At 33.9% G+C, this 16,183-nt stretch overlaps 2 protein-coding genes across 3 annotated transcripts in view; one reads left to right on the plus strand and one right to left on the minus strand.

The window, feature by feature from the left end:
* The window catches only part of Fpps (Farnesyl pyrophosphate synthase), a 72,238-nt gene that overhangs the window by 43,683 nt on the left and 12,372 nt on the right, over positions 1 to 16,183 (minus strand). For both annotated transcript variants that reach the window (XM_090374359.1, XM_090374357.1), the window contains exons 2-3: positions 14,005 to 14,131; positions 6,213 to 6,350 (exon numbers count right to left, since the gene is read on the minus strand). In XM_090374359.1, coding sequence (XP_090230485.1) covers positions 6,213 to 6,350; positions 14,005 to 14,112 — 246 coding nt within the window. In that variant the 5' untranslated portion in view covers positions 14,113 to 14,131. The remainder of the gene's footprint in view (positions 1 to 6,212; positions 6,351 to 14,004; positions 14,132 to 16,183) is intronic.
* LOC150086077 (guanine nucleotide-binding protein subunit gamma-1-like) overlaps positions 15,084 to 16,183 on the plus strand; it is a 61,175-nt gene continuing 60,075 nt past the window's right edge. Inside the window, exon 1 of the mRNA XM_090374362.1 lies at positions 15,084 to 15,133. The gene's annotated coding sequence lies outside the window, so the exon portion shown is untranslated. The remainder of the gene's footprint in view (positions 15,134 to 16,183) is intronic.

The following is a 16,183-nucleotide window of genomic DNA, read 5'->3' on the forward strand; positions in this document are numbered from 1 at the left end:
GTCCATTTCCACTTGCAGTCTGCCAAACCTCATCTACTTTTTCTGACAGAATCTCAGTTATCAGTTAATTCAACTACTGCTCATCTCAGTTGCCAAAATTAATCGCTGTACGATTCCTTTCACCTCAAAGGTGGTACTTGTGCATATGTCCGTTCTGATATTCCCTGTCAGAGACTTGGCAATTTGGAATCTTCTTTCTTCAATCTTCTCTGGCTTAAAATTTCTCTACCTCATTTTGTCATGACCAATCACAGTGGTGCTGTAGGATTAGGGTTTTTTGTTTGCTGATGCTTTATAAGATTGCATTGTATGCCACTACTAATACTAGCAACAAACATGGTGGCACAAGGATTAACAGGTTCACCTATTTTTTTTTTTTTTTTTTTTTAAATCAGAAATAAAAAAAAATAAAGTTATTTTTTAAAATAATCCACTTGAAATATACCAACAGTTAACTTTTATCTAATGAATCATCATCATCATCATTAAATGTAGTTATTTATATTTTTTAAAGAGAAAGTTAAAATTTCAAATGTTCTTGTCAAAATAGCAGGGGAAAAAAAAAAAAATAAAAAATAACTATAAACAAACAAGAAACTATTGATAAAACAATTGTGGAAAAATTCAAACAAATGCATTTGCCCACATTACTATATTTAGTTAATTTTATGCTAATAACTGTGCATAAACAATACATATTACTTCATAAACATACACAAAGTAAAAAAAAAAAAAATCTATATACATGGGCACCGGCAGAATATTTTGCAGCATAAGCCTCAGGCTTCCTTGCACCATATAGCTAATAATAATCTTTCCATTTGTATGCCATATCCAAAAATTTCATTACTTCATACAGTTGTCCCCCCCACTTTTTCTTACTATTGAATACACCATGAATTGTCAAACTAATAGAGTAAGCTTATCTGTGAAAAGATCTAAACCTCCCAAACTCTTCCTAGTTCATTTCACAAATATATGTGGTCTCAATTTTAATCTCAACGACGTCCATTTCCACTTGCAGTCTGCCAAACCTCATCTACTTTTTCTGACAGAATCTCAGTTATCAGTTAATTCAACTACTGCTCATCTCAGTTGCCAAAATTAATCGCTGTACGATTCCTTTCACCTCAAAGGTGGTACTTGTGCATATGTCCGTTCTGATATTCCCTGTCAGAGACTTGGCAATTTGGAATCTTCTTTCTTCAATCTTCTCTGGCTTAAAATTTCTCTACCTCATTTTGTCATGACCAATCACAGTGGTGCTGTAGGATTAGGGTTTTTTGTTTGCTGATGCTTTATAAGATTGCATTGTATGCCACTACTAATACTAGCAACAAACATGGTGGCACAAGGATTAACAGGTTCACCTATTTTTTTTTTTTTTTTTTTTTAAATCAGAAATAAAAAAAAATAAAGTTATTTTTTAAAATAATCCACTTGAAATATACCAACAGTTAACTTTTATCTAATGAATCATCATCATCATCATTAAATGTAGTTATTTATATTTTTTAAAGAGAAAGTTAAAATTTCAAATGTTCTTGTCAAAATAGCAGGGGAAAAAAAAAAAAATAAAAAATAACTATAAACAAACAAGAAACTATTGATAAAACAATTGTGGAAAAATTCAAACAAATGCATTTGCCCACATTACTATATTTAGTTAATTTTATGCTAATAACTGTGCATAAACAATACATATTACTTCATAAACATACACAAAGTAAAAAAAAAAAAAATCTATATACATGGGCACCGGCAGAATATTTTGCAGCATAAGCCTCAGGCTTCCTTGCACCATATAGCTAATAATAATCTTTCCATTTGTATGCCATATCCAAAAATTTCATTACTTCATACAGTTGTCCCCCCCACTTTTTCTTACTATTGAATACACCATGAATTGTCAAACTAATAGAGTAAGCTTATCTGTGAAAAGATCTAAACCTCCCAAACTCTTCCTAGTTCATTTCACAAATATATGTGGTCTCAATTTTAATCTCAACGACGTCCATTTCCACTTGCAGTCTGCCAAACCTCATCTACTTTTTCTGACAGAATCTCAGTTATCAGTTAATTCAACTACTGCTCATCTCAGTTGCCAAAATTAATCGCTGTACGATTCCTTTCACCTCAAAGGTGGTACTTGTGCATATGTCCGTTCTGATATTCCCTGTCAGAGACTTGGCAATTTGGAATCTTCTTTCTTCAATCTTCTCTGGCTTAAAATTTCTCTACCTCATTTTGTCATGACCAATCACAGTGGTGCTGTAGGATTAGGGTTTTTTGTTTGCTGATGCTTTATAAGATTGCATTGTATGCCACTACTAATACTAGCAACAAACATGGTGGCACAAGGATTAACAGGTTCACCTATTTTTTTTTTTTTTTTTTTTTAAATCAGAAATAAAAAAAAATAAAGTTATTTTTTAAAATAATCCACTTGAAATATACCAACAGTTAACTTTTATCTAATGAATCATCATCATCATCATTAAATGTAGTTATTTATATTTTTTAAAGAGAAAGTTAAAATTTCAAATGTTCTTGTCAAAATAGCAGGGGAAAAAAAAAAAAATAAAAAATAACTATAAACAAACAAGAAACTATTGATAAAACAATTGTGGAAAAATTCAAACAAATGCATTTGCCCACATTACTATATTTAGTTAATTTTATGCTAATAACTGTGCATAAACAATACATATTACTTCATAAACATACACAAAGTAAAAAAAAAAAAAATCTATATACATGGGCACCGGCAGAATATTTTGCAAGGTGGTGCACGCATGTGGGAATAAATTTTTTGTTCACTGAATTTTTGATTATATGCAATATTTTAATTAAGTCAAGTTTGACTGATTTACATGTACAGATGAGCCAACATTTCGTGATCGGTGGGAGAAAGTACTTGAATTTTGAAAAGAAAATTTAAAACAATGCAATGTGTCAATAAATTAATGAAAAATGTTAAAAATTGTCTATTACTTTGAAATCCAAAAGGTGGTGCACTAGCACCACCTTGCACCATTCTGCTGGTGCCCATGTCTGTATATATTTGGAAACTAGACAGAAAAGTAGTTTCTAATCTCATATCGGCAGTTAATGTGCAACAGATATTTTTCAGCTGGGCCTGTAAAGCCATGCACCATCAGGTTAAGTTTAAGTTTTGCCACAAATAAAAATCACAGATTCTATTCCAATTGACTTGTTTCCATTAAAGAATTTAAGTATATATAATGGCAGTTAATTATGGAGGATCCCTTCTCATAAGGGCTATCTTCAAAGGTAAATTTTTTTCTTAGATTTATATAGACTTTCATAAATAGTAAATAGAGACAAATATTGTTTGATTAATCAAGTGATCTCTCTCTCTCCCTCACCCACCAACTTCTCTCAGCACGGTAGAGCTACTAGGTGGTACATTACATTCCAATCTCTTGAAATATACAAAAGTTGACTTGCATCCTGGTAGTAGATGCATATGATGCAAGAAAGAAAGCTTATATAGCATCAGCAAAAATATGAAGGAAAAAAAAGCAGCATTTCACACATTCATTCCCTCAAAGTTTGTCCAGTTCCTCCTTGAATTTATTTAAGCTATCAACTTCCACAATGACAGATGGAGGTTTGTTCCAACAATAAATCACCCGCTAGCTAAAGGCAAATATTTCTTTTCTCAATTTGAATTTATGCCCCCTCAGGTTTGTAATCTGAGAAAAAGGAAGAGTCCCTCAGAATTGAGCCTGCTCAATTCATTCAAGGCCTTATACATCTCAATCAGATCACCTCGCAGGTGCCTAGTCTCCAGATGCTGCAATTTGCAGAATTTAAGCCTTTCTTGGTAAGAGAACCCCTTCGTTCCCCACACCAATCTTGTTGCCCTTCTCTGTACTCACTCAAGCAACTCTAAATCCTTCGTAAAATGAGGCCTCCAGACTTGTGTACTCAAGACTTTAGCTCACCATTGCCTTATACAAAGGGATAATCACCTCTTTGTCCCTACTAACAAAATTCCTGCATATAATTGACAATACCTGATGACCTGCTCTGGCAGCCTGCCTGCACTGCTCCAAAAACGTCATAGCTGATTGCACAATTACTCCCAGGTGTTTTTCATTTTCTACCACCCTAAGTGTAGTACCACACAGTTATACATTTATCTGGGTTTATTCTACCGATATGCAATACTTTGAATTTGTCAATGTTAAACTTCAGTTGCCACTTCTCAGCCCATCTGCCCAACTTTTCTAGATCCTGTTGTAGTGGCACACTTCTATTACTGTGATTAACAACTCTGCCAACCTTTGTATCATCTGCAACCTTGGACATTACACCTAACGTACCTTCATCAACACCATTGATAAATATACAAAACAACGGTGGGTCCAATACCGAACACTAGGGGACTCCACTAATAACATTAGCCCACGAAGAGCGGCATCCATTGATTACCACTCTGTCTTCTCACACTCAACCATAATTTTATCCATTGTAGCAACTTGCCCTTAATACCACACAGCTCCAAATTGTACAGTAGTCTTCCATGCACAACAGTATCAAAAGCTTTCCTAAAATCCAACTATATTATATCAAAATTATTTTTTTGCATCCAGTTCCTTTGCAACCACATCATAGTATCCAATCAAATTTGTCAGACTAGACTTTCCTTTAACAAACCCATGCTGTGTCTGAACTATAACTACAGTCTTGTCTAGATGATCCTGCAATACTTCTTTAAACAGAGACTCCATTATTTACTCCGGAACAGAAGTTAAACTAACAACTCTATAATTACTTGTGGACCCCTTTGATCTCCCTTTGTGAATTGGGGATACATTTGCACATCACCTGTGGGGACTCCTCCCCCACCGAATCCAAGGATGCTCTCATAATTATGGCTAAGGGTGTGCTTACTTCCTTTGCCACCTCCTTCAATATAACTGGATAGATCGCATCCACCCCAGGTGCTTTTTTTTATGTTTAACTTCAATAATTTTTCCTCCACTTTTCTCTCAGTCATTACAAAATCATTAAGCACCCTGTTAGAGTTTAATAAGCTTCTGTCCTCCACTTGCCCAAAGAAGTCCTCAGGTGCAAACATTCCTCATTCAGTTTATCAGCTATCTGAGCAGGTTCATCAACAGTCGAACCATCGATATCAAGTGGACCAACCCGATTCATCCCCTTCCTTCTAGAGTTTATATAAGTAAAGAAGTTGTTGCTGTTTTTTTTTTTTTAGCATCCTTTGCCAAAGATTTCTTTTAATCTGCCTTCGCTTGCCTAACCTTCTTTGTGACATGATTACAGATTAGCTTATATCTACTATAGGCTTCTGTGTCACCTGAAAATTTATATGCATCCCATGCATTTTTCTTCTCTGCCACAAGTCTCATTAGTTCATCTGACATCCTTAGAACATCAGTCGCTTTCAAGTTTTTTTGCTCATTTAGCACAGATTAAGATCAAGAAAAGATAACATATGATCTTTTCAAATTTAATCTATTTCAAAAGATTAATATTTTAGCTCTCAAACTTTTAAGAAATCCGTTATTACCACGTGTAATGAATAATTTTCTTCCCATATCTAAATCTGATGCTATTCTCCAAGTTGATGCAAAGTATAATAAGATAAATATATAAATAAACATCTTCTTGTACTTAGTGGATTTTTGGCTTATGAAGCTTGTACCATTAACTCTCTTCAAAGAACTGTGCAATCCATCTTTTTTCTGGGATGCTCTCTGTTTCTTTTTCCGATAGGTTTGTAGTTAATTGCCAAGTTTGGTAATCTCTTCCTACTCGTTCTCTCTATATGCTCTTTCCATTTTAACTGATAATTTTGTATTTCTTCTATTATGTTGGAGGTGTTGAGTCTCTCTTTCACCAAAGAAACATAACTATGTTTCTTTGGTGATCTAGTCTTCTTGTTAATAACAATAGTGGTCTGAGAAATTTCATTTGGGATGCTTCCAGACATTGTTTATCCCTCTTCCCAAGTGTCCCTCTTCTCAATGTTTATAAATAAGCATAATACTTTTCAGAGATATAGCTTTAAATTATAATCTTAACACAAAAACATTTTTATAAACCTAAGATTCTTGTTAGTTTTCACAAAGTATCAATGCATACATATTATATCAGAAAATAAAAATTACATATTAAACTTTTCAAGATCAATTAGCACACCAGTTTATATTACATACCATTTCTATACACCATCCTAACATACTAGCCAGCTGCAAATTATGAACAGAACAGTCATCTGGCCGTAAATACTTATAAGTCATCAATAATGCTAAACCACGATTCTTTTTTCCATGAGGAACATTATAATCCACAACCTAAAAAAAAAAAAAAAAATAGACAAATCACTGCTTGAGTGACAGACAAAGGCAAAGACTTCAATGCGAATATTCAATTATACACACATTCTTATTGCATAAGCTTTTCATGACCAGAAGTTTACAAACAGTCATCTTTATTGGTAGTATAGTGGTTAGTATGTGTAATTTAATTAAATAAATACTACTGTCAAGGGTATAGGGAAAGGCTTTTGCAAGGGTGACTACAGTCGTCTCAGGCAGTTTTTACATTCTGTGCAGTGGGACCAACTAACAATGTTACCAAAGCAAATTCTAAATAGGAAGTTCTCAAAGAATCTGCTAGGCTTTTCATAACAACAAAAAATATATTGTTCAAGGCTTATGAGAAGTCTCTGTTAAAGAAAAACAGCAAACACTTCTATGCTTATATTAACAGTAGAAGAAAGGGATTGAATCACATTTGGCCAATTGATGTCTATTGGTTTACTGTTGATGGCCCTGCTCAGGTTGCAGACAAAATGAATAGAATTTTTCATCTACATTCACACATGAGGAATTCTTTATGGAAGGGGATGCTAGAAGTTTATCAAACTCTAATGAGGAGCTAAACCTTTGTGATAACTGAAAGGAAAGTGGATGAGAAATTGTTAAAGATGGACCTGAGGTGGATGGAATCTATCCAATTATATTAAGGGAGACAACAAAGGAGGTAAGCAAACCCTTAGCTATAATTATAAGAACATCCTTGGATTCAGGAGGTCCCTATAGACTGGAGGTGCACAAACATATCCCCAATTCATAAAGGGAGATCAAAAGGCAACATGAGTAATTACAGACCTGTTAGATTAATGTCTATTCCAGGGAAAATAATGGAATTGCTGATTAAAGAAGTAATGCAGGACCATCTGGCCAGGTATGCAATTATACTGAAATCACAGCATGGATTTGTTAAGAGGCAGTCTTGTCTAACCAATTTGACAAGGATCAGATTGGTTAGACAAGATGCAGTGACCAAGGAACTGAATGCAAAAAATAATTTTGACATCATATACTTGATACTGTTGCACAGGAAATACTGTTGTACAAACTGGAGCAATGTGGCATTAAGGGAAAGTTACTGCTATGGATAAAGGGATGGTTAAGAGGAAGAAGACAGAGTAGTTATCAATGGGCACTGCTCTTTGTGGACTAATGTTATTAGTGGAATTTCTCAGAGTTCAGTGCTGGGCTCATTGTTGATGAAGGTATATCTCGCTCAATGTCTAAGTTTTGCAGGTGATACACAGGTCATCAGGGTGAGCAACAAGATATAGGAAGATTAGGTTGATAGGCTGAAAAATGGCAGTTGAAGTTTAATATTAACAAATGTAAGGTATTGCATATGGGTAGCAGCAGTGCTTTTTTTGTAAAAAAAAAAAAGTAGGTGCTGGTACTCATTCTTTGCTATCAGGAAAAATTAAAAGGATATGAAAAGTACTCTAAATTTTTTCCCCCTGATATTGTTACTTTAGTAGTAATGTTTTTAGAATAAGAACAACAAATTAAGTATATTAACACAGTTTATTAAGCATAAATTTATTATTCAAGTATATAAAAAAAAATAAGTAAACTGAGTAAAATATGTAAAAATAATTTCATAATAAAATTTTTGTAGAATATTCCAAAATTTTATTAAGTTCTCATCCGACACACTATGCCAACTTATTTTCTTCCTCTTTGTGTGTGTGTGTGTGTGTGTGTGTGTGTCGGTTGCTGAATGACGTTTCCGAAGCAACCACGAATCGACATATTTTGCTGGATCAAAGCGGGTCAGTGGTGGGCCTACAGTTTTAAGAAACTGTAGTGAAGAAACTGTTTTTGTCATCAACGAAGTGCTGGTTGGGCTGGCAATCAGATTCATTTGTGAAAATCCTTGCTCACATTCACTCAGTGAAATTGGTATTGTACTCAGAGCATTCATCAAATGCTTCAATTCTTCCGAAACCTTCTTACCAATTAGGTATCCCTGAAATCCAAGAATTGCATTTAACTGTAATTGACAATTTTCTAACTTCATTTTCACCAAATGCCAACAATTTATATTTAGAAGAATCAATGCTTTTTTGTTTGTAAAAAAAAAAAAAAAAATAAATAAATAAATAAATAAAAAGGTACCGGTACTCATTCTTTGCTGTCAGGAAAAATTGAAAATTAAAAGTACTCTAAACATTTTTTTTCCCCTGATACTGTTACTTTCGTAACAATATTTTTGGAATAAGAACAACAAATTTAGTATATTAACAGTTTATTAAGTATAAATTACTTTACTTATTCAAGTATATATAGAAAAATAAGTAAAATATGAATAAAATAAGTAAATAAATTGGTCAACTACTGAGTGCCGGGCACGCAGGATGACACAAATGGTCGTTAGTGTAGTATCTCAAATAGAGAGCTTGATGGTAACTAAAAAAAAAAAAAAAAAAAAAAAAAAAAGTTTCTAGTACCCCAGCCTGGCCTAAAATTTAGGAAATAATTAAAATGTCTATTTGAGTCTTTCCAGATGTTGTGAATGCCAAGGGTGGGAGAAGCGACTCCAACTTCTTCCTGAAGAAGCAATTAAAGTCTCAGGGGAGAAGCGACTGGCAGGTGAGAGCCGTGCAAGACTCCGCACAAGCGCCTCTCCATCACCACCGTCTCAACACTGGCTCTCTGAGTATCTCCTTGCCGGGACAACTCCAGCTTTGAAAATCGTTAAAAATACTTCTGGTCGCAAAATTTATAAATGACCTTTATAGAATTATTAACTAACTATTTAGCAACCTTTTTGTCACCAAAAGGAGAGTTACTTAGTACAAAGAAGTGCACTATCGAAGTGTAATAAAAAAAATTGTTTTTTTTAATTTTAACACAAAAATAAATGATAGATTCCAATCGGAATAGTTTTCCCTTGATAAGCATCGAATAACACATAGCCAATGTGATTTTTAAATTTTTAGCTCCATTAGCGACAGAAATAGAGAGGGGGACACAAAAATTACATTTTCCGGTCTGGCGCCGCCATTTTTAATTTTAAAAATATTTTAAGCATACTCATTGAGCTCTTTCCAACGGTTTAGCTATAGGTTGTCGACATTTTTATCCCCCCCCACATTTTAACCCCCACTCCATTTCTCAGACAAATTTTTGTCAACAATGATCAATATGCATTATGTTGGCCCACTTGATGTGCAAAATTTCTAGTCAATAGGTTCAGTGGTTCCAGAGACACCATGCTGTGACAGACGGATGGACAGGCAAACAACCGAGTGACATTTTAAGGGTCCTTCGTTAGACTATGGCCCTAAAAATAAGTAAAAATAAATAACATAAGTAAAAAAATTTTATAAAGTTTTTGTAGAATATTCCAAATTTTTATTAAGTTTTCATCAGACACCCTATGCTGACTTCTTTTCATCCTCTTTGTGTGTGTCAATTGTTGAATGACGTTTCCAAAGCAGCCACGAATCGACATATTTTGCTGGATCGAAGCGGCTCAGCAGTGGGCATACAATTTTAAGAAACAGTAGTGAAGAAACTGTTTTTATTATCAACAGAGCTCTTGTTGGGCTGACAATCAGATTCATTTGTGAAAATCCTCGTTCACATTCACTCAAAATTGGTAACATACTTAGAGCGTCCATCAAATTCTTCAATTCTTCCGAAACCATCTTTTCAATTAGGTACCCCCGAAATCCATGAATTGCCTTTAACTGTAACCTAACTGACAAATGTTATAACTTCATTTTCACCAAATGCCAACAATTCATACTTAGAAGGTTTAATACCTTCGTTTTCCTCCTCTCATCATCGGTATTGTCACTAGTTCTTAAATTTGATTTTTTTTTTTTTTTTTTTTTTTTTTTTAGAAACTGTCCAAAATGTCAGTGTCATTCCGATATTCAGGTACTGTGACCACGTAAACAGAGATAGGGAAAATTTACGGAAAAATGTGGATAACGCACTTCCGCGAAAAAACAGATGATTATTTGTCGGGGTAAAAGAAACTCACTTTTCTAATTCTCGAACGGAGCGCTTACAGTTGATTCACGAAGGTGTTCAACCTACGGCCTGCCCGGAAAGTGAACTAAAACAGCATTTAAAATTTTGTTAATTATCAAAAAAAAAATGTCATTAAAAGGTTTTGTTCAGTAAATGTAATTGGGTATTGTACTTAATAAAATTTTCGAATATTTTCAATTTTACATGCAACAAGATATCAAAAATGTAACACACTAAAGAAATCTAACTTTGAATATGGCCCCTGTATGGGAAATGTTTGGACGTAGTAGAAGGTGGACCAGAGCCCATTGGGAATACACCTTGATCTGCTCACTGTAGACCAGCGCGACTTCTCCGTACGTGGGACAGGTGGTCGGATAGTTTTTACTAAATACCACTAAGTTGTAGAATGGTAACCCTTCAACTCTCTTAATTTGCGCAGCAGCACTAATTGACTAAATTGCCTGAAGGCCAGAAATGCGAACAGGGCGTACCAAGTTAATTCTCTCCTAATCCATTTGCTATATGAAAATTTTCTTGCTCAACAGAAACTATTTTAAATGTAACTTCCAAGGGGAATTCAAAATAATTAAACAGAGGTCTGACTGAGTAATTTAGAATTATAAAAATGGTTATACAGTTTTATATAGAAAATATCTTAACAATAGACAGTGAAAAATGTCAATTTAGTTAAATAATTTTAAGCTTATTTGAATAGTAGATAAACACGTGAAAAAAAATTTACGGAATATTACAAAATTTCAAAGTGCACTGCATCCAAATGTCACTCTTAATAAAGGTGCCAGTATGCCATACTGTTACAAAAAAAAAAAAAAAAGCACTGAGAAGGATTAATACCTTCGTTGTCCTTCTCTCATCATCGGTATTGTCACTAGTTCTTAAATTTGAATTTTTTCTTTTTTCTTTTTTTTTTTTTGAAACTGTCCAAAATATCTGTGTCATTCGGATATTCAGGTGCTGTGACCATGTACACAGAGATAGCGAAAATTTACGGAAAAATGTGGATAACACACTTCCACAAAAAAACAGATGATTATTTGTCGGGGTAAAAGAAACTCACTTTTCTAATTCTCGAACGGGGCGCTTACAGTTGATTCACGAAGGTGTTCAACCTACGGCCTGCCCGGAAAGTGAACTAAAACAGCATTTTAAATTTTGTTAATTATCAAAAACATTTCTAATTAAAATGTTTTGTTCAATACAATGTAATTGTGTATTGTACTTAAAATTTTCGAATATTTTCAATTTTACATGCAACAAGATATCAAAATTGTAACACACTAAAGAAATCTAACTTTGAATTTTTTTTGAATATGGCCCCAGTACAGGAAAAGGTTAGACACCACTGCAGTAGAAGATGGGCCAGAGCCCATTGGGAATACACCTTGATCTGCTCACTCTTTGCCAACGTGACTTCTCCGTATGTGGGACAGGTGGTCAGATAGGTTTTACCAGGTACCACTAAGCTGTAGAATGCTAATCCTTTTAGCTCTCTTAATTCGTGCAGCAGCACTAATTGCCAAAAGGCCAGAAAAGCGAATAGGGCGTACAGAGTTAATCCTCTCCTAATCCATTTGCTATATGAAAATTTTCTTCACTCAACGGAAACAATTTTAAATGTAACTTCCAAGGGGAATTCAAAATAATTAAACAGAGGTCCGACTGAGAAATTTAGAATTATAAAAATGGTTATACAGTTTTATATAGAAAAAAAAATCTTAACAATAGACAGTAAAAAAAATGCAAATTTATTTAAATCATTTCAAACTTATTATTTGAATAGTACGTAAATATGAGGAAAAAATTTACAGAATATTACAAATTTCGAAATGCACTGCATCCAAATGTCACACATCACTGTTAATAAAGGTGCCAGTATGCTGTACCGTTGTGTACCGTCCCAAAAAAAAGCACTGGGTAGCAGTAACCCCCAGAGTAACTTATCAACTGTGTGGTACTATACTCAGGGTAGTGGAGAATGAAAAAGACCTGGGGGGGGGGGTAATGTGCTCTGGCACAAAATTCTGAGCAGTGCAGACATGTGCCAGGACAGCTCATGGGGTTTTGTCAATGATATACAGGGATAAGGAGGTGATTATTCCTTTGTATAAGGCCATGGCTAAGCTGCATCTTGCCTACTGTAACCAGGTTGGAGGCCTTACTTTAAGAAGGATGTAGATCTGCTGGAATGGGTGAAGAGAAGGGCAACCAGACTTGTGAAGGGTGCTCTAACCTAGAAAGGCTTTAGTTCTGCAAATTGCAGCATCTTGAGACTAGGCACCTGCAGGGAGATCTGATTGAGGTGTTTAAAGCCTTGAATGGATTGAGCAAGCTGACTGTTAATGGCATTCTTCCACTTGCTGAGACTTCACATGGGGAGGGGACATAAATTCAGGTTGAGGAAGGATGGTTGCAGGGTAGATGTGCAGAAGTTTGTCTTCAGTCAGTGGGTGGCCGATTATCAGAATAGGCTTCCATTTGTTGTTATGGAAGTGGATGGATTGAATAAATTCAAGGAAGAACTAGACAAATTCTTGAAGTACAGAGATGGGTGAACTGTATAGGTTTTTTTTTTTTTTTTTTTTTTTTTTTAGCTGATGCTATGTAAAATTGCTTTTTTGCATTATTTGTCATTATTACTACTACAGCAGGGTGCACATGCAAATTCTTATTGTTCTGTGTGGGGGTGAAAGTTGAGAAAACAGAAAAATAATACTTGACGTTGGTCTTTAATTTTTGTAGACTAACTAAATTTTCAGGAAATACATAAGGATGGAAGGAAGATTTATAATTGACCACTGAAACACTATGACTGATAACATCACAAAAAGAGAATCCCATCTACAGAGTAATTCCTAGCAGGTTTATCTTTCGAAAATTAAGTATCATTTTTATTAGCTGATCATAGAGTTATGACAATTTATTTTGCCTAATCATATAATTGCACAGTCTCAAAATCACTGTTGCATGCAATTCAAGTAGATAATCCCAACTGAGGTCCCATGAGTGGAACATCAGTTGTTATCTACTTGAATTGCACGTAACAGCTTAGGTAGAGCTTTATTTTATGTCCTTCAGGAACACTTCACCGTCTTCTGCAAAATTCAAGGACATTGTCATATTTACATTTCAGAACAATTTCTAAATGCTTCAACATTTTTGGCACTTCTTGATGTCCTTTTCTCCCCATCTGTCCTTAGGTTATTAACAGTTCCATGCTCACCAAATTTATCCAGCAGATTGGTTATTGTTAGCTATAACTGTATTTTTGCCCTGTATTAATGTTCCCATGCATAATTCCCCACCACCTTCATACTTAATTTTAACAAATTCTCAATATAGCTATTACATTTGTTAGGTCTAGTCTAAAGTAATTTAGAAGGTTATCTAATAATTGCATGGTTCCTCTCCTTTGAGAAAAAAGGCATTAGTTCATTTACTCATTCTCCATTTCTCTTTATTTATGTTAAAAAATTTTTTTTTTTCTATTCTTAATTTTCTCTGTGCTATTTTATTTACAAAACATGGTTTTCATCAATTTATAATCTAGAAATCTGCAGCTTACTTAATTTTTATTAAAATCACCATCTTTTAAAATTATTTTTAGTGATTATAAGTTCCTGCAACTTACCTCATGAAGCCATTTTAAAACTTCTGTTAAATCTTTAGCTTGTGAGTTATCTGTTACTTCTTTCAGGATCAGAGGATAAACATTATCAAATTCCTTTAACATATCCATTAATGTGGCTTTATCCTCTCTAGATATCAATATAAAAAAAATGGATATCAATGTGGTTAACAATCTACAGGGACTGTTAAAAAAAAAAAGAATGAACGCTAGTTATTCATTTACCTTAATATAAATCCAAATACTCTCATAGTCCTTTTTGAACTAGTCTGTTTGATTTAATGTACTTAATTAATGTTCTTCATTCCAAAATACAGTACTTATGAAAATCCATTCTTTGGCATGTCCTTCAAAATTGCCTCTACTGCTTCTGAAACACCAAAATTAAAGTCCCCTTATTTATTTTTTTAAATATAGTTAAAATAAGTCACATGGTTCCAAGTGTGCGCTATATGGAGTTTGTAGTACACATTTATGGAAGACAAGAACTCTATGACAAACTGAGCAATATGGAGGTGGAGAATTGTCATGGTGTATTTACTGAACAATAGAGAGTGGAATATTTTTGGAAGAAGTGTTCTTATAGAGTCTTCGGTGGAGAAATAATGCTGTCTATTACTCAGATACATGAGATAGTCCCCTGTTCATCATAATAATTCCTTCAGCCAGTGAGTGTTAATTATTGGAATAAGTTAAAGCTGAGAGTTTTGGAAATTCAAAACACAGGTGAATTGATACCTACTGAAGGAGCCTTTGGCTACAGTTGAATGTAAAGGTAAGGTATAAAATTTTTGGGAATTAGAAAATAGATATTGCACTTTAATTATGAGTTTCATGAAACAAATCTTATTTCACAATAAAAATATTTTAAAAAAATACAACTTTTAGATAATATCAAACTTCAATAGTACTTAACCCACTAAATCATAATACCCTACTTAATATTATTAGTAGCAAAACTTTCTTTTTTAATATTCCTTTTCATCATTACTAGATTATAAACCAACGTGCGATTCTGACAGTGGGGAAGATGTCCCACCTGCTTTACAAAATAGATATCGCCATCTTCAAGAATTATTAGCGAGTTGGACTAGTAGAGTTGGAAAAGAAGCTTCCTATATCTAAAATAAAGGTAATCCCTGCTGATTTATAATATAATAGAATATAGGAATCATTGAACGCTTAATAGCTCTCAATTATCAAATCATTACTAGAATAACTGTTTCTTCTGAACTACAGGTTTATATTTCTTCCTATCTTCTACACATAATAAAAGGCTCATACATCTCTTCCCATCAAGCCACATTTTTTCCATTGTCTCAAGAAATCAACTGAATCTCTTCATTTGGTATTAATATTGGCAATGTGATGAAAGTAAGAAAAGCTTTATACAAAAAAAGCCTTCATTTGTCCATTTCTTCCAAATATTTGTGCAAACCTTCCTTAAATTTATTCAAACTACTCATCTCTACAAAACAAACTAGACAGAAGTTTATTCCAACAATTGATTACTCTTTGGCTGAATACAAAATTTCCACACATCTTTTCTACAGCCATCCTTTTCCAATGAAAATTGTATGCTCACTTATATATTTAATGTGAAAAAGAGTAAGATGCCATCTCATTACTATGGCCGAAAATAGCTATTCTGCATTGACAAAACCCCATCAGCTAGAACAGTTGATGGGGTTTTGTCAATGACATGCAGGAATTTACTTAATCCTTTTAAAGTCTTAAACATATCAATTAGGTCATCATATAGATGCCTAGTTCATTTGCCTCTAGCCAGCAGGTGGTTGGTTGGTGGAATAGACTTCCATCCTTTGTTGTGGAAGTTGATAGCCTAAATAAGTTTAAGGCTCAGCTGGACAGGTATTTCGAACAAACAGCGGGGTGAAGTGGAAGTGGTTATTTTTTTTATTTATTTATTATTTATTTTTTTTTTGACTGATGCTGCATAAGCTTGCTTTCTTGCATCAAATGCCTCTACTAATGCTAGTTTCTAGAAACTGCAATTTACAGAACCCAGTCTTTCTCAGTAAGAATATCCATTTGCATCCACAAATAATTCTATTGGCTGTCTCTACACCCTTTTCTAACAGATCTTTCTTTCTTAAAATAAGTTTTCAAAATTTGTATACAGTATTCCACATGTGGCCCAACCACTGCCTTATACAATGGA

This window comes from Mastigoproctus giganteus, chromosome 5 (genome assembly GCF_048544385.1).
Source record: "Mastigoproctus giganteus isolate SK-2022 chromosome 5, ASM4854438v1, whole genome shotgun sequence".
Classification (NCBI taxonomy): Eukaryota; Metazoa; Arthropoda; class Arachnida; order Uropygi; family Thelyphonidae; genus Mastigoproctus; species Mastigoproctus giganteus.